The sequence below is a fragment of the Doryrhamphus excisus genome, linkage group LG14, assembly GCF_037039965.1.
Source record: "Doryrhamphus excisus strain RoL-2023G ecotype Guam linkage group LG14, RoL_Dexc_Guam_v1.1, whole genome shotgun sequence".
Classification (NCBI taxonomy): Eukaryota; Metazoa; Chordata; class Actinopteri; order Syngnathiformes; family Syngnathidae; genus Doryrhamphus; species Doryrhamphus excisus.
In genome coordinates this window covers 17655339-17678615 of record NC_136370.1, presented here as the reverse complement: position 1 = coordinate 17678615, position 23277 = coordinate 17655339, and the positions used below count along the sequence as shown (strand labels likewise).

The following is a 23277-nucleotide window of genomic DNA, read 5'->3' as shown; positions in this document are numbered from 1 at the left end:
AAATATATATTCTTTTTAAAAAAATCTATATTTTATATATATTAAAAATATATATATATATAAACATATATTTTTTAATTGAGGATAGATATTGATACAGTATTTCTCTTCTGTATCAATATCTATCTTCAGTCAAACGTATATATTATATATGACATATATAATATATATTATATATATTTAAATATCAATATCTATCTTCAGTAAAAATAAATATATATACTATATATTTTTTTTAAATCTGTATTTTATATATATTAAAATATATATATATATATGTTTTTTTACTGAAGATAGATATTGATACAGTATTTCTTTTCTGTATCAATATCTAGCTTCAGTAAAAAATATACATATATATTATATATAATAAACATTATATATATTATATATATATTTAAATATCAATATCTATCTTCAGTAAAAATAAAAAATAAATATATACATAAATATTTAAAAATATATATTTTATACATATTTAAAAATATTTATATATTTTATTTTTTTTATTTTTATTTTTTACTGAAGATAAATATTGATACGGTATTTCTCTTCCTTGGTTTTTCCAGCAATGGAGGTGCCACTCCACAGTTTATTTTAGTTTGTTTACTTATTTTACACAAGGGAAGGGCATCGGGGAGAACATGCAAACTCTTCCCAAGCGGAGAATCGAAACCGATCTCCTGACTGTGTTGCCACCATGCTAACCACTCCTTCACCGTGCGGCCTCTTTTTTCTTTTTCTCAAATGGAAAGTTTGACATTCATTCTCCATTGTGGTCCCTTTTAATGTGGCCCTAATCTCCGCCATGCCGGCAGAGATTAGGCAACCATCACGTTGGAGCTCTTTAGGGCACACATGTGAATGCTAACTAATGTGTTTGTTAACGAAAACAGGATCTCTTCTGCCAAGTCCAATAACTGACAGCTGAAGTGAATTAACTGCCTGGTTGCATAACATTAACTGGGCCTCTGTGTGCACCTCCAGTAGCCCCAAAATGCATAAATCGCCTCTTTCTGTGTACAAAGCACAAACCACATTCTTTACACAATGCCCACTACCGCCATTGTTCCACTGGAGTCCTCTTATTAATTGGGGAATGGAGGCAAGAACACACTGTAGATGAGGACAACTTCCTGTTAGTAGCTCAAAAAAATAAATAAATCTTGGAATTATTTGCAGAAACAGCAAAGCAGCTGTGTATGACACAGAGTTCCAGGGAAGGTAGTGTTCCTTTGGAGTCCGCAACTCAGCCTTCGTGTTGCCATGGTGTCACGTGACGGACGAGGGAGGAGGGCTTGGGGGGGTCCGGCCACAAAAAGAAAAGGAGGGATGAAAAGTTTGAAGTTTGCCTGGAATGAAGGTAAGAAAGTCTGGATCTAATACTAACGTATTATTATTATTATCATATTATTTGAAATACAAATATTATTCAGACTTATATAGTAGCATCTATATTGTGTATGTGTATGTGTGTAAGGTTACCAGTGATAAATGGTACTAATATTTAGAAAAGGGAAAGTATTTTTTGTTTATTTTTTTGACTTATTAATTTTTATTTTGTACTTATTTTACTCTTTCTGTGGGAACCTATAAATACTCATATCAATATTTCTAATACATAATGGAATTTTATGGTGTTCTAATCCCAAATTATGATCAAAATTATTGTTTTTATTGTCATTGTCGTCTAACCAGTTTTCCTCCACCAGTTTAACCCTTAAATGAACGAGTGACTGGAACCTACACTCTTCCATAAGTGGCTCAAAAATATACCCATACTAGAATCAATGACAATTTATGACAATTATGCAATTTTGGTTAAGAATAATCACTTGTATGATATTTAGTATTATATTTAGGACCACACAAGAATTATTTCATGTTAGAAACATCTTCATTTTTCACTTTTTTTCCCATTTTTGAAAAAGAAAATGACCCCGTACAACAATAGAAAACGTGAGGATCCATTGTGTGTTGCATAAAGGGAAGTTAAAAATGTGAACGGCATGATATCAAAAATATTATTTTTGAAAAATGCCTGGAATATGAAATGATAAAAAAAATTCATTACAAAGATATTTCAAGAAAACAACCTGACCGGGTCATTTTTGACCCACTTATGGAAGGTTGGGGTAGTAACACTACAATTTAGCTAGATAGGACAGCTCCTATCTAGTCCTGTCAGACTAGGGCTGTCCTATCTAGTCTTTCCTCATCCAAGCAAGCTTTGTCAGTTCATCAGGTATCATCAGTTGATGTTCAAATACTAGATAGGACATTCTAGGACTAGGACTAGTTCATACCAAAACACCAGATAGAACAGCCCTTGTCTAGATGACTAGATCCAGTCTTTGAAAACCACAGTCTGCTCGGATGAGAGGCTTAACCACTAGATAGGACAGCCCTTGCCTGACAAGATGCCCCTGTCTGAGAAGACTAGCTGTCCTATCTAGTCTTTCAGCAGAAAGTCAAAGTCTGCTCGGATGAAAGGCTTAACCACTAGATAGGACATCTCCTATCTAGTCCTGTCAGATGAGGGCTGTCCTATCTAGTCTTTCCTCATCCATTTCCTCATCCAGTTGATGTTCAAATACTAGATAGGACATTCTAGGACTAGGACTAGTTCATACCAAAACACCAGATAAAACAGCCCTTGTCTAGATGACTAGATCCAGTCTTTGAAAACCACAGTCTGCTCGGATGAGAGGCTTAACGACTAGATAGGACAGCCCTTGTCTGACAAGATGCCCCTGTCTGACAAGACTAGCTGTCCTATCTAGTCTTTCAGTATAAAGTCAAAGTCTGCTAGGCTTAACCACTAGATAGGACAGCTCCTACCTAGTCCTGTCAGACTAGGGCTGTCCTATCTAGTCTTTCCTCATCTAAGCAGGCTTTTTCAGTTCATCAGGCATCATCAGTTGATGTTCAAATACTAGATCGGACATTCTAGCCTGACTAGTTCATACCGAAACACCAGATAGGACAGCTCCTATCTAGTCCTGTCAGACTAGGGCTGTCCTATCTAGTCTTTCCTCATCTAAGCAGGCTTTTTCAGTTCATCAGGCATCATCAGTTGATGTTCAAATACTAGATAGGACATTCTAGCCTGACTAGTTCATCACGAAACACCAGATAGGACAGCTCCTATTTAGTCCTGTCAGACTAGTGCTGTCCTATCTAGTCTTTCCTCATCTAAGTAGGCTTTTTCAGTTCATCAGGCATCATCAGTTGATGTTCAAATACTAGATCGGACATTCTAGCCTGACGAGTTCATACTGAAACACCAGATAGGACAGCTCCTATCTAGTCCTGTCAGACTAGGGCTGTCCTATCTAGTCTTTCCTCATCTAAGCAGGCTTTTTCAGTTCATCAGGCATCATCAGTTGATGTTCAAATACTAGATAGGACATTCTAGCCTGACTAGTTCATCACGAAACACCAGATAGGACAGCTCCTATCTAGTCCTGTCAGACTAGGGCTGTCCTATCTAGTCTTTCCTCATCTAAGTAGGCTTTTTCAGTTCATCAGGCATCATCAGTTGATGCTCAAATACTAGATAGGACATTCTAGCCTGACTAGTTCATCACAAAACACCAGATAGGACAGCTCCTATTTAGTCCTGTCAGACTAGGGCTGTCCTATCTAGTCTTTCCTCATCTAAGCAGGCTTTTTCAGTTCATCAGGCATCATCAGTTGATGTTCAAATACTAGATAGGACATTCTAGCCTGACTAGTTCATACCGAAACACCAGATAGGACAGCTCCTACCTAGTCCTGTCAGACTAGTGCTGTCCTATCTAGTCTTTCCTCATCTAAGCAGGCTTTTTCAGTTCATCAGGTATCATCAGTTGATGCTGAAATACTAGATAGGACATTCTAGCCTGACTAGTTCATACCGAAACACCAGATAGGACAGCTCCTATCTAGTCCTGTCAGACTAGGGCTGTCCTATCTAGTCTTTCCTCATCCATTTCCTCATCCAGTTGATGCTCAAATACTAGATAGGACATTCTAGCCTGACTAGTTCATACCAAAAGACCAGATAGGACAGCTCCTATCTAGTCCTGTCAGACTAGGGCTGTCCTATCTTGTCTTTCCTCATCCATTTCCTCATCCAGTTGATGCTCAAATACTAGATAGGACATTCTGGGACTAGGACTACTTCATACCAAAACACCAGATAAAACAGCCCTTGTCGAGATGACTATATGAGAGCTGTCCTATCTGGTCTTTTAGCATGAATTGATGTAGCCTGCTCATATGAGAGGTGAGGTTTTACTGTTTTTATCACATGTTTTAATATTTACCATTGATGGTAATTTAAAAATGTGTATTCTGGAATACTAATTTCAGGAATACTAAAGTTTTCTTTGTGTGTCAGGTGAAGACCACGCCCAAGTATAAGAAGTATAAGAAGTATAAGAAGTACTCAGATACTCAGTACTCCACCATGAACGTGACCGACGTCTACAAGGGAATCAGCATCCTCTACAATGGAGTAAATATGTCCGGGAACGGGAGCACGGGGGTTCTGAACGTATCTTCTCCCCTCAACAAAGCCATCAACATCCTGTCCATCCTTCTTCTCTTCATCACCATGATATCTCTGGGATGCACCATGGAGATCTCCAAAATAAGGAACCATTTGCTGCGACCGAAAGGAGTAGCCATCGCCATCGTGGCCCAGTTTGGCATCATGCCCTTGACGGCGTTCTGTCTTGCTAAATTACTGAAGATGGATTCCATCAAGGCCGTGACGGTGCTCATCTGTGGCTGCTGTCCAGGAGGAAACCTATCCAATATCTTCACCTTGGCCCTCAAGGGGGACATGAACCTCAGGTAAGGAACGTTCCTTACAATGGTGGTGCATTAATAAATACCAAAAAACAATAAACCACAACATTGTTACAGAACAAAAAAGGCAAAAGATCTAGAGATTTATGAATGTATGGAAATAAATGGGTGTCGACGAGGTTTTCTTCCTGTCACTTACGGACAATTTTATGGACAAATTTGAAGATAATGGTATAATAAAGGAAGTAATTAATTGTGAACTACCAGTTGTTTTATAATATTATTAATTCATTTTCTAATGCTTATCCTCATGAGGGTCACAAGGGGTGCTGGAGCCTATCCCAGCTGTCTTCGGGCGAGAGGCGGGGTACACCCTGGACTGGTGGCCAGCCAATCACAGGGCACATATAGACAAACAACCATTCACACTCACATTCATACCTATGGACAATTTGGAGTCGCTAATTAACCTAGCATGTTTTTGGAATGTGGGAGGAAACTCCACACAGAGATGGCCGAGGGTGGAATTGAACACTGGTCTCCTAGCTGTGTGGTCTATGCGCTAACCACTCGACCGCCGTGCAGCCCTTCACTAATATTTTGAAAAACAGATGAATTTTGGGGCTGCACGGTGGTTGAGTGGTTAGCGCGCAGACCCCACAGCTAGGAGACCCGAGTTCAATTCCACCCTCGGCCATCTCTGTGTGGAGTTTGCATGTTCTCCCCGTGCATGCGTGGGTTTTCTCCTGGTACTCCGGTTTCCTCCCACATTCCAAAAACATGCTAGGTTAATTAGCGACTCCAAATTGTCCATAGGTATGAATGTGAGTGTGAATGGTTGTTTGTCTATATGTGCCCTGTGATTGGCTGGCCACCAGTCCAGGGTGAAGACAGCTGGGATAGGCTCCAGCACCCCCACGACCCTCGTGAGGATAAGCGGTAGAAAATGAATGAATGAATAATCGATATCAAGGCTGCAAGGCGTACTAGTGGTTCGCACGCTGGCCTTGCAGTTAGGAGACCCGAGTTCAATTCCACTCTCGGGAATATCTGTGTGGAGTTTGCATGTTCTCCCCCGTGCATGCGTGGGTTTTCTCCGGGTACTCCGGTTTCCTCCCACATTCCAAAAACATGCTAGGTTAATTAGCGACTCCAAATTGTCCATAGGTATGAATGTGAGTGTGAATGGTTGTTTGTCTATATGTATAATAAAAAATAAATGGACGGATATTCTGACCTCATCCTGTAATAAAATAGTGTTTTTTTCCCTTCTTCAAGCATAGTGATGACCACATGCTCCTGCATTGCAGCTCTGGGACTGATGCCCTTGCTGCTCTTAATCTACTGTCAAGGCTTCAGCGGCCTGGAGAACGCGGTGCCTTACGTGGGCATCATTACGGCTCTCGCCTTCACCTTGGTACCCTGCGCCATGGGCATTGCTATCAATCACTACAGACCTAAATATACACCTCTGGTCTTGAAGGTAAATATATTTCTCCATCAAGATTTTCCACAAGATGTTTATCTACTGAGTAACAGGAAGCGCTCCACAAATTAAACCCATGTGTGTAGTTTTCCCCCGATTTTGTCTTGAATTCGGTGTTGCAATATGATGACAAAAAAATGTTCTGTGTGATTTTGCCAAAAGTCTGGTTTAGGCACAATGATCATTTCCAGCGTGGTCCTGTTCTCCTTGTCCGGCATGGCGGTCAAAGACATTCTGTGGATGATCCTCACCGTTGATGTTCTGACTGTGGCGGCTCTGATGCCCCTTATTGGTTTCATGCTGGGATATGTCATGTCCGCCATATGCAGACTCAGCTCAAAGTAAGTTGGGAACATCTCTACTCACGCGTGTACCTAATGTTGTGTCCGGTGTGCACACAGCTTTAAGCTGTCATTTCAACATTGAACTTTGGTATCAAGGTGGGGGGCCTCAAAGTAGCATCTCACGGGCTGCATTTGGCCGGCGGGCCGCAGGTTTGAGACCCCTGCGCTAAATGCTGCCTCACCGTGGGTTTTCCTTAAAAGACCAGTGATAAACAAGATTTAAAAACCAGTAAGAGAATCTTAAAATCGCACAACACACACAAAAAAAGTGACAAAGTGACAGTGACCGACAACATGTGTGATGAAGGAATAGAGTGAGTATACCTATGTATTTCGCTTTTTTTGTGAATATCTAGATGCAGCAGGACCATCTCAGTGGAAACAGGATGTCAGAACATTCACCTCTGTGTGGCCATCCTGAAGGTCGCCTTTCCCCCAGAGGTCATCGGACCCATGTTTCTCTTCCCTTTGCTGTACTACATGTTCCAGTGTGCCGAGGCTCTCCTGTTGACCGTGTGCTTCAGATCTTACCAAATATTCAAGACATCCGACGAGGGTAAATATCGCAGTTGTGTGGTTTTATTTTTGTTTTATTTTAGTTTTATTTAACATTTACAACTTTACAGATGGCAAGAATGTGTTTGTTCAACAAGATGAGGAGAAAAAAACAGACTGTCCGGGAGGTTTGGAGGCAAATAACCGAACATGACACTTGGGACTCATGCACGTACGAGTGCTACAATATATCGTGAAAGTATTTGTATTTTTTTTTAATGTTTGTTTTCCACTTACAACAGGAAGTTGTTTTTATTGACACTCTCAAAAAGGTGGCCTGAATAGAAGGGAAAAAAGTCTGAAAAATAAAAGTCCAACAAACCAACGAGTGAGTCAGAGCTTTTCTTCCTATCACTCACATGCACTAGTGACCTGGAAAGATGAACTCAACAGAAACTGAATATTATGACATTTGAAAAGGCTATTTTATACTTCTATTAACTTTTACAGGTGTACCTAATTCAAAGTAAACATTCATTTTCTAACGCTGATCCTCACAAGGGTCGTGGTGGGTGCTGGAGCCTATCCCAGTTTACTTCCCATAATCAGTTCACAGTTCCACATGTCCAAAAGGAGTAGGAAGAAGCAAAGCTATTAAATCCTACCCGTCCGTCTGGTACTTTTAAAATCAATAACTGTTACATTTGTTCACTTCCTGCTTTCCTGCTAGTTTGTTTTTTTGTTGTTTTTTTAATAAATGTATAATTTTTTTTTAAATTTAATATATTAATTTTATTAATATAAAATTATTATTATAAAAAATATTATACTTTTTTTTATTATATTATTATTTTTATTTTTTATGTTTTTTTTTTTTTTTTACTGCTTGTATTGTTTCTTGAATTGGCTCATCGTTGTGCATTGTTGGAGGTCCTTACTCAATCCATTCCATAGTTTGATTCCACATACTGAAATGCTATGGCTTTTTAACGTAGTTCAAACATCAAACATTCAAACAACCATTCACACTCAACATTCAAAAGAAAGAAAACTGTCAACGGTTGTCACATCTTAAATAATATTTAATTCAAAAATGTATGTTACATAATAAAGTTACCTTAAAACTTCACATTATATGAAAAACAACGTTCACAAAGCAACAAGCAAACAAACAAAAAAAAAATAAACAGTCATTTCAATGAACAAGCAAACAGAACATAATATTACACTGAACTGTACACGGTGATTTTGTGTACTGTACCATCGAGACCTTCAAGTGTCACATCAAATGTGCCCGCAGCGTGAAACAAACGCTATTTTAAGTACTTCATAAGCGGCTGATCAACAGCGCAATAAATTAAATTCCACATTTCCAAAGACAAAATAAAGAGTAGAATATTTTCCGTGGGTTGAGGTGATGATGTGTGAAAAAGCTACAAGTCGTATCGAGCAGCGGAGGCGTTTACATGACATTCGCTTTTAAAACTTATTATCCGTGGGGAGGGGGGGGGTGTGCATAGAAGTGGGAAGATAAGGCCATCGGGGACAAGTGTGTGAAAGGGGTGAAAAGTGGGCATGTGTGTGTGTGTGTGTGTTAAGTGGAAGGTCACAACTCATAATGAATGCATACATTATTATTTTGTTCATAATGACTTGATGCTGTGAGCTTAGCATCATGCATGACTGGCGTTTAAAGTACAAGTCATCGAAAACACGAGTCCCTCATGTAGATATTCCAAGCGCATTATGCATACGTAAAGAGTGTGGGAATGAATATGCAAATAAAGGAGGCGTGTCTATGCGCTGTATATTGTTCATCCCTTAAATTCACTTCCTGCTTTGGCAAGGTCAGAGTGACCGTTTTAATGTGTGTGTTCATGGCCCCCCCCCCCGCGACAGCAATAGCGTCTATCTGCATCAGCCAAGGTCTTGCATGTTTCCGGTTTCCTTCAGCAGTGGCATATCTGCACAAGACACACACAGAAAAAAAAAATCAAATTAACTTTATTTGTATAGCACTTTTCCTGCAAAGACATGCAACACAAACACACACAATCACACAATCACACACAGTAGGGAGACATGGCATGGCACTGAGGACCCGGGCCCCCCGACTCCGACAGACAGACGGACCCCCACATTAAAGGGAGGAACCCCCAGCCGGCAGAACGGCACCCCCCCAGTAGACCCGACACAGCCCCCAGTGTGGAGTACCCCCCCCAGTGAAGAAACACTGGAGTTAAAAGCTAAAAACTAAAAGCATAAAATAGGACTAAAAAAGAAAATTTTAAAAATATTAGTTAAAATGAGTTATTAGTTCAAATTAATTAATTAGTTAATAATTAGTTATTAGTTATAAGACCTATACAGAAACTTCACACCGTAACCTGCATAGAAAGCTTTCTCGATCTTCCAGAATCTGCACCTTTGGGGCAAGTCCACACTGGGAGGAGTGTGGGATGGCATCCCCCCCCAGCCGGCCGGGTGTCGGCACCCCCTCAGCGGACCCGACACAGCCCCCAGTGTGGAGGACCCCCCGTAAAGAAACACTGGAGTTAAAAGCCTAAAAGACTAAAAGCATAAAATAGGAGTAAAAAGATAAAAACATAAGAAAAGTTGGCCCGCATTTGGCCCGCGGGCCGCAGGTTTGAGACCCCTGGGCTAAATGCTGCCTCACCGTGGGTTTTCGTTAAAAGGCCAGTGATAAACAAGATTTAAAAACCAGTAAGAGAATCTTAAAATCTGCACAACACACAAAAAAAAAACAAAGTGAAAAAGTGACAGTGACCGACAACATGTGTGATGAAGGAATTATGAGAATTATGTGTGTCTCACCGTCAGAGCAGTCCATCTCTGAGTCTAGCAGAGTGAGGCTGTGATGGTCACCGGGTGGCAAAGCAGCGGCGCCGGCGTTGTCTAGAGTCCAGCTAGAAGATGAGGAGGGTGACGAGGACGACGAGAGTGGCAAAGGGTGGACCAGGGCCATCTCTGAGTGGAGATGTTTGAGGGAGGCGGGGCGAGAGGGGCCGGCCTCTGGCGTTGAAGCTTGCTGCCCTTCGGACAGAACAATCTGGACACGAGACTCGGAGTTGAGCGCTGAGGCCGAGCCCGTGTTGCCGCTGACTGCCTCCTCGTAGGAGGGCAGATTCACCTGGACTCCTTCCACCATGATGGACACAGGTTGGCGCGGCACCCCCTGATCGCGCCTGGTTGGTAAAGAAGACATATTCCATTACTTCTGTCTGGTTTGGACACTTTTGGACACAGTTTGAAGTGGCCTTTTATTGCGGCCAGCCTAAGGTACACCTGTCAGATGTACACAGCTGTGAGGTGGATGTATTATCAACAAAAGTGTAGTTTCCAAAAACTGACTTTATAATTGCCTCGTACACCCTGAACTAGCCTCCAGCCAATCACAGGGCACATATAGACAAACAACCATTCACACTCACATTCATACCTATGGACAATTTGGAGTCGCTAATTAACCTAGCATGTTTTTGGGAATGTGGGAGGAAACCGGAGTACCCGGAGAAAACCCACACATGCACGGGGAGAACATGCAAAATCCACACAGAGATGGCCGATGGTGGAATTGAACTCTGGTATTCTAGCTGTGAGGCCTGCACGCTAATCACTCAGCCCGATTGTAAACATTCATTCATTTTCTACCGCTGATCCTCACGAGGGTTGTGGCCGTGCTGGAGCCTATCCCAGCTGTCTTGGGGCGAGAGGCGGGGTACAACCTGAACTAGTCTCCAGCCAATCACAGGGCACATATAGACAAACAACCATTCACACTCACATTCATACCTATGGACAATTTGGAGTCGCTAATTAACCTAGCATGTTTTTGGAATGTGGGAGGAAACCGGAGAACTCCACACAGAGATAGCCGATGGTGGAATTGAACTCGGGTATCCTAGCTGTGAGGCCTGCGTGCTAACCATATTTAAATTTGTTTTTTTCATTCATTTTGTACCGCTTTTTCCTCACGAGGGTCGCGGGGGATGCTGGAGCCTATCCCAGCTTTCTTCGGGTGAGAGGCGGGGTACACCCTGGACTGGTGGCCATCCAATCACAGGGCACATATAGACAAACAACCATTCACACTCACATTCATACCTATGGACAATTTGGAGTCGCTAATTAACCTAGCATGTTTTTTTTGGAATGTGGGAGGAAACCGGAGTACCCGGAGAAAACCCACGCATGCACGGTGAGAACATGCAAACTCCACACAGAGATGGCCCAGGGTTGGGAAAGACAAAATAAGAAGCCAAAAAGTTACCACTTCCACACAAAATAGGAGGAGAACTCATTCATTCATTCATTTTCTACCGCGGGGGTTGTGGGAGGTGCTGGAGCCTATCCCAGCTGTCTTGGGGCGAGAGGCGGGGTACACCCTGGACTGGTGGCCAGCCAATCACAGGGCACATATAGACAAACAACCATTCACACTCACATTCATACCTATGGACAATTTGGAGTCGCTAATTAACCTAGCATGTTTTTGGAACCCGGAGAAAAAATATAGGGTTACTATCCAATGAAAATGACTCAACACACAGCCATGATTGTGGTTTGAGGAAACCGGAGTACCCGGAGAAAGCCCACGCATGCACGGGGAGAACATGCAGACTCCACACAGAGATGGCCGAATGTGGAATTGAACCCAGGTCTCCTAGCTGTGAGGTCTGCACGCTAACCACTCAACCACGGTGCAGCCAAATGTGAAATTGCATTAAGTAATGAATGAATGAAGGGTAATTTATATAACAATCACACCCACACTGACTTCACAATTCCAGATGCATTTTTTTTTCATGAAAAAAACTATTATAATAATAATAATAAAAAAAAGTGTTAGACTCACCGATGGAAAGACTTTAGTTTTGGCTGCAGAAGAACAAAGAGCACCACCAGGAGCAGGATGAGGGCCACTGAGCTGGCTGTGGAGGACACTATGGATAAAGCAGGCATTCCCAATGGTAAGGTAGCGCCCCGGTCTGTGGGGGTAAACAATGGAGATTAAATTCAAACTCAATACAAATTCAATAGAAATGTATCTATGTCAAACATGTGTCAAACAAGTTATTTAACGCAAATGTAATATAGTTACCTTGCTCCATTACGCAGCTTATCTGCATTAGCCCATCCCACTTTCCATACTGACAAGTCAGGTATTTATAGTCTCCCTTTAGAATGTAGCCTTCATCGCAGAAATACTCAATCACGGTGCCGTGAGAAAGTCTTCGACATTGGGAGGGGTGGCACGTGTAACCTCCATTCTCTGGCTGATATGGAGGTTGGCATACTGTCAATGACGAGAAAGACAAAAAAAAAAAAAAACAACCTTCTTTATAAAAATGTCAGCATTAATTCATATTCCATCAATGTTCTAAGGCAGTAAAACTGATGCCGCCAAGCGTACTTTCAAGGTCGAGGTTTAAAGTCGTGCTAAAACAGGGGTCTCAAACACGCGGCTAGTTTGAGGCCCCCGCCTTGATATGAAAGTTTAATGTTAGTGCGGCCCGCGCAAGTTTGATATGGATGCTGTATGGTATCATGTACCCAGAAAAAATTATTACGTTTGATTAATGTTCATGTTAAAGGTTAAATAACTGTTAATAGTTATCCTCCCTGTCCGTGTGGAAGTGGTAAGTTTTTGGCTATTTAAGTTTAAAGGAAATAACTTGAAGGCTACCGTTTAGGTCGCTAGCTCTCTAGTTTGCGAGTTAGCATGTGTCTCAAGACCCTGCAGTTGCGCAATATGTTGTAAATAAAAAGAGTATAAATGTGACTATAGTCGTGTTTTGTCATGTCTACAGGGCTCTAATAATGCTTTGTTCATTTTAATGTGAAAAAAATAATTTGTCTACCCACCAACTATATGTGGTTTCTTAACTTTTTATTATTTGCTGTTTTATTATTATTATTATTATATTTATTTATTACTGATTGATTGATTTTCTTTATTCTTGATTTGTTTATTTATTTTTCATCTTATTTTGTGTAGAAAAATAAAAAGTAAGATATTTGAGAACAGTGGAATGTTTTATCAGAGCTTTTCTTGTAGAAAATCGAAACCAAAGCAAAGTTTATTAATTTTTAATAAATGCGTTTTTTTGTTTTTTTTTTGTTTTTTTTTGGAAAACCTGATGCGACCCAGTCTCACCCAGACCCTAGCTCCAGTGGCCCCCAAGTAAATTGAGTTTGAGACCCCTGTTCTAAAACATACTTGGAGAATTGAATTAAGTCAGACCCCCGCAGCATATTAAAAAAAAGCAATACAATATAAAATCCAATCTAATAAAGTCTAAATATAGAAATTTAATAATCAGAAGCAGCATTTCCACAGCGTCACATCAACGCCGGCCAAGCTGATTTGGCATAACATTGCTGTCCAAATTTTTTTTTTTTTTTTTTTTTTAAATCGATGCATTTTTTTTTTTAACCCCAAAACAACAGAAAATGTGTCCGCCTTTACCGTCAGTGTGTAAACAACGAGGGGGTTCCGAAGACCAGTGCCCAAAGCCAGTGCAGCTGATGACGGTGGGTCCGTCTGGTTGGTAGCCCTGGTCACAGCGATACTTCAGCACGGTGCCCACAGGGAAGGCGCTGATGTTGGTGTCCATTAGATTGTAGGATACATGCTGCTCCATGAAGGGTCTTGTACAACCTTAAAAGAATCAGTTTTTCCGTAAGCATAAGCTTTCTATGCTGCTAACTTTACACCCTGGATCATTCTTTAAGTAATTGGAGGGAATTTATTAGAGATGTGATTACCGTAATTGGAATATTCAACATTTTCCTGTCACTTTATTGCTTTAAAAGGGATAGTCTAATGCTATGCTCCAAATTCAATTGGACAGTTTTAAAATGTCTGTAGGCTGCACAGTGGACGAGTGGTTAGCGCGCAGACCTCACAGCTAGGAGACCTAGGTTCAATTCCACCCTCGGCCATCTTTGTGTGGAGTTTGCATGTTCTCCCCGTGCATGCATGTTTTTTTTTTTCGGGTACTCCGGTTTCCTCCCACATTCCAAAAACATGCTAGGTTAATTAGCGACTCCAAATTGTCCATAGGTATGAATGTGAGTGTGAATGGTTGTTTGTCTATATGTGCCCTGTGATTGGCTGGCCACCAGTCCAGGGTGTACCCCGCCTCTCGCCCCATGACAGCTGGGATAGGTTCCAGCACCCTACGCGACCCTCGTGAGGAAAAGCAGTTGAAAATGAATGACTGAATGAATGTAGTACAACCAAGCGGCTGCACGGTGGACGAGTGGTGAGCACAGCTGCGAAACTCGAGTTCAATTCAACCCTGGGCCATCTCTGTGTGGAGTTTGCATGTTCTCCCCGTGCATGCGTGGGGTTTTTTTCCGGGTACTCCGGTTTCCTCCCACATTCCAAAAACATGCTAGGTTAATTAGCGACTCCAAATTGTCCATAGGTATGAATGTGAGTGTGAATGGTTGTTTGTCTATATGTGCCCTGTGATTGGCTGGCCACCAGTACAGGGTGTACCCCGCCTCTCGCCTGAAGACAGCTGGAATAGGCTCCAGCAACCCCTGTGAGCATAAGCGGTAAAAAATGAACGAAAAAGTACATATCGTTTGCAGAACTGATGTAAAACACATTACCCTCCAAAAATAATTAAACTCACTAAAATCTCAAATTAAATCCACTTTTATGAAATGCAAACCAAACACTATTTTAAAAAGTATTTTCAGTAAAAAATAATTTCCAGAAATCCTGACCTAAAAATTGAGTAAACATTATTGTAATATAACTATCATAAGACAAATATTAATAGAATACCCTAAACTGCACCAGCTTTAAGGATGATTATTCTCGGGAATGGCGTTTTTTTTTTTTAAGCGTGACATACCTTGTTTGACACAGCTTATCTGCATGGGTCCATCCCACTGTCCATACTGACAGGTCAGGTAGTTGTATTTCCCCTTGAGAATGAAGCCCGTGTGACAGAAGAACTCAACGACAGTGCCGTGGGAAAACATTCGGCAGGGGGATGGGTGGCAGGTGTAACCCCCGTTCTCGGGTTCGGACAGGGGCAGACAAGCTGGTGGAGAAAACAGACAAATCTTAAATCTTCCTAATCAGACAGTAAAGTACCGTATTTTCCAGACTATAAGTCACACTTTTTTTTCCATAGGTTGGCTGTTCCTGCGACTTATACTCCAGAGCGACTTATAAATGCGACAATGCACAACGATGAGCCAATTCAAGAAACAATACAAGCAGTTGATGTTTGCTAAATACAAGGATGAACCAGTAATGATGTGCTATATATATATATCACTATATTGACACTTACTATGGTACCCATTATGTCATTGGGATGCTCATATCACCTCCTATCACCGTACTTCAGTACGAGGTGCATTATTTAAAAAAAAAAAACTGTATTATGGAAAGCAGGAAGTGAACAAATGTAACAGTTACTGATTCTAAAAGTACCAGACGGAGGGGTAGGATTTAATAAGCGTTGCTTCTTCCTACTCCTTTTGGACATGTGGAACTGTGAACTGATTATGTGATGCATTCAATTGTAATCTGATGCATGTTCAAATGAAAAAAAAAACATTAAAAAAATAATAATAAATCAAAATTTAAAACAAAAAAAGCGGTAGAAAATGAATGAATGAATGAAAATATTTTTTAATTGAATTAAAAAAAAAATTAAAAAAAACTTAAATTATATTAGGAAAGCAGGAAGTGTACAAATGTAACAGTTACTGATTCTAAAAGTACCAGACGGAGGGGTAGGATTTAATAAGCGTTGCTTCTTCCTACTCCTTTTGGACATGTGGAACTGTGAACTGATTATGTGATGCATTCAATTGTAATCTGATGCATGTTCAAATGAAAAAAAACATTAAAAAAATAATAAATAAAAATTTAAAACAAAAAAAGTGGTAGAAAATGAATGAATGAAAATATTTTTAAATTAAATTTAAAAAAATAAAATAAAAAAAAACTTAAATTATATTAGGAAAGCAGGAAGTGAACAAATGTAACAGTTACTGATTCTAAAAGTACCAGACGGAGGGGTAGGATTTAATAAGCGTTGCTTCTTCCTACTCCTTTTGGACATGTGGAACTGTGAACTGATTATGTGATGCATTCAATTGTAATCTGATGCATGTTCTAATGAAATTAAACCATTACCATTACCATAAATGAAAAAAAACTGTTTATGTTACATAAACAGTGGACACCTTTTCTGTTCATGTTTATTTTTTGTGTAGCTGAATAACCATTATGTTAGCATATCTTACACCTATTCAGCCTGTTCTATATTATTTTATTAATGTTAGAACTTGCCTTCCAAGATGACGTAATGTCTGTTTTGGTCAAGTAGTTTGTTAAATAAATTACCTACAAAAATGCAACTTATGTATGTTTTTTTCTACCTAATTATGCATTTTTGGCCTTGTGTGACTTATACTCCAGAGCGATTTTTAGTCCAGAAAATACAGTACATAGAAATGTCATGCAGGAGGCACTTTCAGTATACGTCAGCTGTTTTTTTTTTAAAATATCAAATGCATTCAGTATATTTTTATACTCTACTGAATGAATTTGACTGCAAAGATGGAGGATTTAATGATCAACATGTAATAATAACAACAACAGCGCCTCACCAGCCATGAACGTGACTGACCGAGTATTTCAGTATCATACCATCGCTCTGTGTGCAGTGAGGAGGTTCTGAGGACCAGCGTCCTGGCGAGATGCAGGTGAGAATGTTGGGTCCATCTGGCGTATAACCAGGGTCACAGCTGTACTGCAGTACTGTGCCTACAGGGAAAAAGCCCCTGTTGGTTTCTGTGTGGTTTACCCAGCTGTTTTCAACCATGTACGGCCTCACGCAGCCTGCGAGGAAGACCAAAAATAAGAAGAAATTCTGGGAAAGCTCTGTTTTCACTTGAATTAAGGCAATAAACATTTTCAGTCTAGGACACGGCTGTTTTCATTTGAAATAACTCATGACGGTAATTTACTGTGGCACACCATCAATAACTATGCCGACAAATTAATTCCATGGGAAACAATTTCTATTTGTGTTTTTCAATTTCAATATTTGTGTACAAGGTAGGATAAAAGTACAGTACATCACAGAAGTGAGTATACGCCTTAAATTTCAGTAACAATTTTATTCATGGCGGCACGGTGGACAAGTGGTTAGCGCGCAGACCTCACAGCTAGGAGACCATGTTCAATTCCACCATCGGCCATCTCTGTGTGGAGTTTGCATGTTCTCCCAGTGCATGCGTGGGTTTTTTTTTCCGGGTACTCCGGTTTCCTACCATAATCATGGCTGTGTGTTGAGTCATTTTCAATGGATAGTAACCCTATATTTTTTTTCCGGGTACTCCGGTTTCCCTCGCACATTCCAAAAAACATGCTAGGTTAATTAGCGACTCCAAATTGTCCATAGGTATGAATGTGAGTGTGAATGGTTGTTTGTCTATATGTGCCCTGTGATTGGCTGGCCACCAGTCCAGGGTGTACCCCGCCTCTCGTCCGAAGACAGCTGGGATAGGCTCCAGCACCCGCCGCGACCCTCGTGAGGAAAAAGCGGTAGAAAATGAATGAATTTTATTCATTCTTAGGAAGAGCAACTAGTCCGGGGTGTATCCCGCTTCTTGTCCCAAAGATCGCTGGGATAGGCTCCAGCATACCCACAACTTTAGTGACGACATGCGGCATAGAAAATCAATTTGTAGATGGATAGTAAGAGCATTCATTCATTAATTTTGTATCGCTTTTCCTCACGAGGGTCGCGGGGGTGCTGGAGCCTATCCCAGCTGTCTTCAGGCAAGAGACGGGGTACACCCTGGAGTGGTGGCCAGCCAATCACAGGGCACATATAGACAAACAACCATTCACACTCACATTCATACCTATGGACAATTTGGAGTCGCCAATTAACCTAGCATGTTTTTGGAATGTGGGACGAAACCCGGAGTACCCGGAAAAAAAATATAGGGTTACTATCCAATGAAAATGACTCAACACACAGCCATTCATTCATTCATTTTCTACCACTTTTCCTCACGAGGGTCGCAGGGGGTGCTGGAGCCTATCACAGCTGTCTTCAGGCAAGAAACGGGGTACACCCTGGACTGGTGGCCAGCCAATCACAGGGCACATATAGACAAACAACCATTCACACTCACATTCATACCTATGGACAATTTGGAGTCGCCAATTAACCTAGCATGTTTTTGGAATGTGGGACGGAAACCGGAGTACCCGGAAACAAAATATAGGGTTACTATCCAATGAAAATGACTCAACACACAGCCATAATTGTGTAAATATGAACACAAATATTTAGACAATAATTGCTATATGTTGCCTCATTTTCAGAGGGCAGTAAACATATTACAGAGGAGTGTACTCACTTTTGCGATATTATTGACTAATTTAAATATACAAATTCAAACACCTTGTTCTTTGACACAGCTGATCTGAACAGGGCTGTCCCACTCCCCATATTGACAGGTAAGAAATTTGTAGTCTCCCTTCAGGATGTAGCCTTCATCGCAGTAGAATTCTATCACAGTGCCGTGAGAAAGTCTCCGACATGGGGAGGGGTGGCAGTTGTAGCCTCCGTTTTTTGGTGCGTGTGGAGGCTGGCATACTGTCAACAAAAAAACTTGAGTTAATTGAGTTAGTAAATTGAGTTAATATTATACAGAATCTTGCAACGCATTCTTTGAAGGAATTGTGCCCGCCACAGATACATTTGGACTGCCACAAATAGATTTGATCTACTTTTTTTTTTAGTTTCTTTGAGACAGAGGCTCATGTGTACCCTAGTCGGTAAAAACAATCAAGTTTACCGCTAGTCTCGGGTGCTGCGTTTAGGTTTTATATTCACTCATCCAAAACCCTCTTACCTAAACCTTGCCCAGAGGTTACCACTGTCAGTGCCAGCAACAAGCAGATTGACCATTGACAAGGGTGGCCCCGACGGACTTCTGATGTTGCCTCCGTCTTTCCATTGCTCATTTTCTCCTACGGTCAACACACCCTGAAATGATTTATGAATATGAATGGACAAGACTGTGTCATATAGAACATAAATCCATAGCTTGGACCACCAACTGCAGGTACTCTGCATGAGCTGGAAAGGGACCAGGGAAATGACGCTATAATGGGACAGGGACAAATGCAGTATCCAGCGTTATTACAAACATAGGCCTAATTAATTCATATGGTCAAATTAATACGACGCCTGCCAACACAAACAAAGCACACTTCTTTATAAAGACCTCTTCCAAATACGATGCATTTAGTGTGTTTATTAATGGTTAAATCACATATTTCCGGAACGGGATTTAAATTAACATTCGACATAATAATTTTTTTAGAATTAAGTCTGCAGCGGTGAATATATGTTCATTTTAAGTGTGCTGTAAGGTGTAAATGTCATAATACCAAATTATGTTTTATAGCTACCTGGCGTTGAGAAGCTACGTAATGCTTAATAAAAGATAATATTATATTCCGGTACCCACCTGTGAAAAAAAGCCTTGGATTCTCCACCCTCGTTTTATCACAATGTTGACATTTAATAATACTATACTGGACTTATTTGTATATTTAAGAAAAACTAAGACTAAATGCGGCTAGCCGAACTAGCTACCTAACAGCTAACCTGCTACCTGCTACGCTAGCTAGCTAGCCTGATGGGATGCACTGACGGTTTGAGACAGCACCGCCTCCATATCTTGCTCCATAGTAACAAAACGCATACTTCCGTAGTTACAACATCCGGGACATTTGGCGTCTATAGCAACCAAACATAATGCGGAAAGGACAAATACACAATGTTAGACGTTAGTATCGTAACAAAATAAAACATACAGAAGGCGAACATTTTTCGTTGGACATCGAAACAATGCGGTATGTTAATAAAATTATATAATGTTTCTGTGTGTATCCATAGCTAAACAGCATTATATCACACTTGCATGAAAACATGAAATGATGACTTTTACGTCGAAAAACATGCTTTCATGGAATACAAACCATACGTACGTATACCGTCACATAGACATTAAATGAACAGTAGTCACTTGTGTATTTATGAATGATACTCTTTAATATATAAGCTTTGTTTTCGTAAGTATCGCTGGCTTTTTAAGTTGATGAACACTTTTTCGGACTTTTTGTCACAGATTGAACGCACCATCATGGAAATGACTTCCAGACCTGAATCAGCTGGATCTTCTTCGAATATAAACATAGGTTAGTTTCATGTAGTGCAGTATTACACAACACAAAAATACAATATCTGACTACATAAGACTAAATGCGGCTAGCTACCTAAGAGCTAACCTGTTACGCTAGCTAGCTAGCCTGATGGGATGCACTGACGGTTTGAGACAGCACCGCCTCCATATCTTGCTCCATAGTAACAAAACGCATACTTCCGTAGTTACAACATCCGGGACATTTGGTCTATAGCAACCAAACATAATGCGGAAAGGACAAATACACAATATTAGACGTTAGTATCGTAACAAAATAAAACATACAGAAGGCGAACATTTTTCGTTGGACATCGAAACAATGCGGTATGTTAATAAAATTTATATAATGTTTCTGTGTGTATCCATAGCTAAACAGCATTATATCACACTTGCATGAAAACATGAAATGATGACTTTTACGTCGAAAAACATGCTTTCATGGAATACAAACCATACGTACGTATACCGTCACATAGACATTAAATGAACAGTAGTCACTTGTGTATTTATGAATGATACTCTTTAATATATAAGCTTTGTTTTCGTAAGTATCGCTGGCTTTTTAAGTTGATGAACGCTTTTTCGGACTTTTTGTCACAGATTGAACGCACCATCATGGAAATGACTTCCAGACCTGAATCAGCTGAATCTTCTTCGAATATAAACATAGGTTAGTTTCATGTAGTGCAGTATTACACAACACAAAAATACAATATATGACTACATTTTGACAGAGGGCCGGTTTGATATAAATGCCACTGATGAAGAAAAGCAAGACCCTGAGCTCCAGAAGGCCATTGAGGAAATGAGAAGACTTGATGAAGTACTGTCTACATGCATGTGTAGACTAAAAAAAGCCAAAAATCAAAGGAAAACACTCCAAGCACAGCTGTGGCAAGAGCTAAAGGTAAGAACAGTAACATTTGTTGTTTTCTTGATGCCTGTCACTTTAAATGTGTATATTTTGTTCAAGGAAACTTTTGAAGGAGGCTGCTCTGAAAGTAGCCATGAAGCGATGAACGCAAGGCTGTTTATGGCTTTGGAAGCACCCGTTGGTAAGCCACGGAATAAAAATTGATAAAGTCTTATGATTAATGTATAATGTTATTTCCTAAAGGGCCCCCAGTGAGGGACGACTTTGTGACGGTGTTTCAAACTCAGTTAAGTGACTTTGAACTAGACAGAAGACTGCAACGCTTACTTGAAAGTGAGTACATAGTAAATATCCTGGACCAACATTATTATCATTACTTGCTGTTGTTGGTAGAAGCTGCCGTGTAAGCATACAAATGTGCACTAGATGGCGCCATAATCTCATAAACTCCCTATGGCCTACAATTGCGTTGGTAGAAGCTGCCATGTAATCATACAAATGTGCACTAGATGGCGCCATAATCTCAGTAAACTCCCTATGGCCTACAATTGCGTTAGTAGAAGCTGTCATGTAAGCATACAAATGTGCACTAGATGGCGCCATAAGCTCTGTAAACTCCCTATATGGCCTACATATTCAAGCAGTCGTTGTGTATTTTCTTAATATTTTATACATAAGTTATTATGAAGTTAAGTTAATTTTAAGTTATTTCTTGACAGGTGACGAGGTATCAGACAACTGGAGCGAAGCGTCGGAGTCAGTGTGCGAGGAGACAGCCGAAGAGAGCCACAGCGAAGACGCCAATGGCAAGAAAAAACAGAAGAACTTTGTCAAGAGGAACATTGAGGTATGTCAAAGTTCACGTGAGGGCAAATGCAGTTATGAGAGTCATGGCATGACCGGGAGCGAGTCTCCTCACTATTTGTTTTCCCAGTCTTCACTCTGGTTGAGGAGAAAAACACATTGCAGGCCCACAAGGGTACCACTGTTAAAGTGAATGGAATGGGATGGGGTTGGGATTTTATGTCAATGAAGAGATGGACATTATTAACTATTAATACGAGTGGGGGGGGTGCTGGAGCCTATCACAGCACATATAGACAATTAATCTACCAATTAATCTAGCATGTTTTTGGAATGTGGGAGGAAACCGGAGTAAACACGCACAAGCAAACTTCACACAGGGTGGGATTGAACTCGGGCCTCCGAGCTGTGAGGCCAGCGTGCTAACCGCTCGCCCACCGTGCAGCCCTGGTATGGTCATCACACTTTTTTTTTTTTTTTAATAACATCCATTTGGTACTTTTTAGCGTTACAATCAGTAACTGTTACATTTGTTCACTTCCTGCTTTCCCTAATTTTATTTATTTAATGGTTTAATTTCATTTGAACATGCATCAGATTACAATTGAATGCATCACATAATCAGTTCACAGTTCCACATGTCCAAAAGGAGTAGGAAGAAGCAAAGCTTATTAAATCCTACCCGTCCATCTGGTACTTTTACAATCAGTAACTGTTACATTTGTTCACTTCCTGCTTTCCTAATATAATTTAATTTTATTTAATTTTATTTTTTAATAAAAAAAATGTGTTTAATTTTTAATTTTTTTTAATGGTTTTATTTCATTTGAAAATGCATCAGATTACAATTGAGTGCATCACATAATCAGTTCACAGTTCCACATGTCCAAAAGGAGTAGGAAGAAGCAAAGCTTATTAAATCCTACCCCTCCATCTGGTACTTTTACAATCAGTAACTGTTACATTTGTTCACTTCCTGCTTTCCTAATAATATATTTGTGATTTTAGAAATAAGGAGTTAATATGTTCTCTATAGGCGCCATTATGAATTATCCTTACTGACCTTTTCTTTGCAGTACATTTAGCGAGTGAAGATTGCTTTTATAGTTATTAGCCCATATTTCCACACAATAAGTAAGATATGGTAGAACTATATTAGTACCATAGATGTTAGTACCATAGTC

At 40.3% G+C, this 23277-nt stretch overlaps 3 protein-coding genes across 4 annotated transcripts in view; 2 read left to right on the top strand and 1 right to left on the bottom strand.

The window, feature by feature from the left end:
- The first annotated feature begins 1334 nt into the window (after positions 1-1334).
- On the top strand, positions 1335-7525 carry LOC131140347 (hepatic sodium/bile acid cotransporter-like). Its single transcript, XM_058090674.2, has 6 exons — positions 1335-1363; positions 4385-4842; positions 6076-6280; positions 6446-6624; positions 6984-7183; positions 7254-7525. The coding sequence occupies exons 1-6, from the start codon at positions 1358-1360 to the stop codon at positions 7334-7336; spliced, it is 1131 nt and encodes a 376-aa protein (XP_057946657.2). The 5' UTR covers positions 1335-1357; the 3' UTR covers positions 7337-7525.
- Positions 7526-7833: 308 nt separating this feature from the next.
- LOC131140537 (sushi domain-containing protein 4-like) overlaps positions 7834-23277 on the bottom strand; it is a 50171-nt gene continuing 34727 nt past the window's right edge. Inside the window, exons 1-10 of one of the 2 annotated variants that reach the window (XM_058091049.2) lie at positions 19678-19943; positions 19057-19190; positions 18603-18797; positions 16832-17023; positions 15015-15206; positions 13613-13804; positions 12245-12439; positions 11999-12131; positions 9958-10328; positions 7834-9086 (exon numbers count right to left, since the gene is read on the bottom strand). In XM_058091049.2, coding sequence (XP_057947032.2) covers positions 9040-9086; positions 9958-10328; positions 11999-12131; positions 12245-12439; positions 13613-13804; positions 15015-15206; positions 16832-17023; positions 18603-18797; positions 19057-19168 — 1629 coding nt within the window. In that variant the 5' untranslated portion in view covers positions 19169-19190; positions 19678-19943 and the 3' untranslated portion in view covers positions 7834-9039. Of the gene's footprint in view, positions 9087-9957; positions 10329-11998; positions 12132-12244; positions 12440-13612; positions 13805-15014; positions 15207-16831; positions 17024-18602; positions 18798-19056; positions 19191-19677; positions 19944-23277 lie in introns of those variants that run through there. The other variant, XM_078796106.1, reaches the window with a different exon arrangement.
- Positions 19732-23277, top strand: part of fsip1 (fibrous sheath interacting protein 1) — a 37934-nt gene continuing 34388 nt past the window's right edge. The window contains exons 1-6 of the mRNA XM_078796108.1: positions 19732-20065; positions 20341-20410; positions 21150-21322; positions 21389-21470; positions 21533-21622; positions 22009-22136. Coding sequence (XP_078652234.1) covers positions 20356-20410; positions 21150-21322; positions 21389-21470; positions 21533-21622; positions 22009-22136 — 528 coding nt within the window. The 5' untranslated portion in view covers positions 19732-20065; positions 20341-20355. The remainder of the gene's footprint in view (positions 20066-20340; positions 20411-21149; positions 21323-21388; positions 21471-21532; positions 21623-22008; positions 22137-23277) is intronic.

Bases quoted from the DNA above. Each gene is read 5' to 3' on its own strand.
- LOC131140347 (XM_058090674.2), top strand. The intron at 6,281-6,445 runs GTAAATATATTT...TTTTGCCAAAAG, and splicing joins ATACACCTCTGGTCTTGAAG to TCTGGTTTAGGCACAATGAT. The intron at 7,184-7,253 runs GTAAATATCGCA...ACAACTTTACAG, and splicing joins ATTCAAGACATCCGACGAGG to ATGGCAAGAATGTGTTTGTT.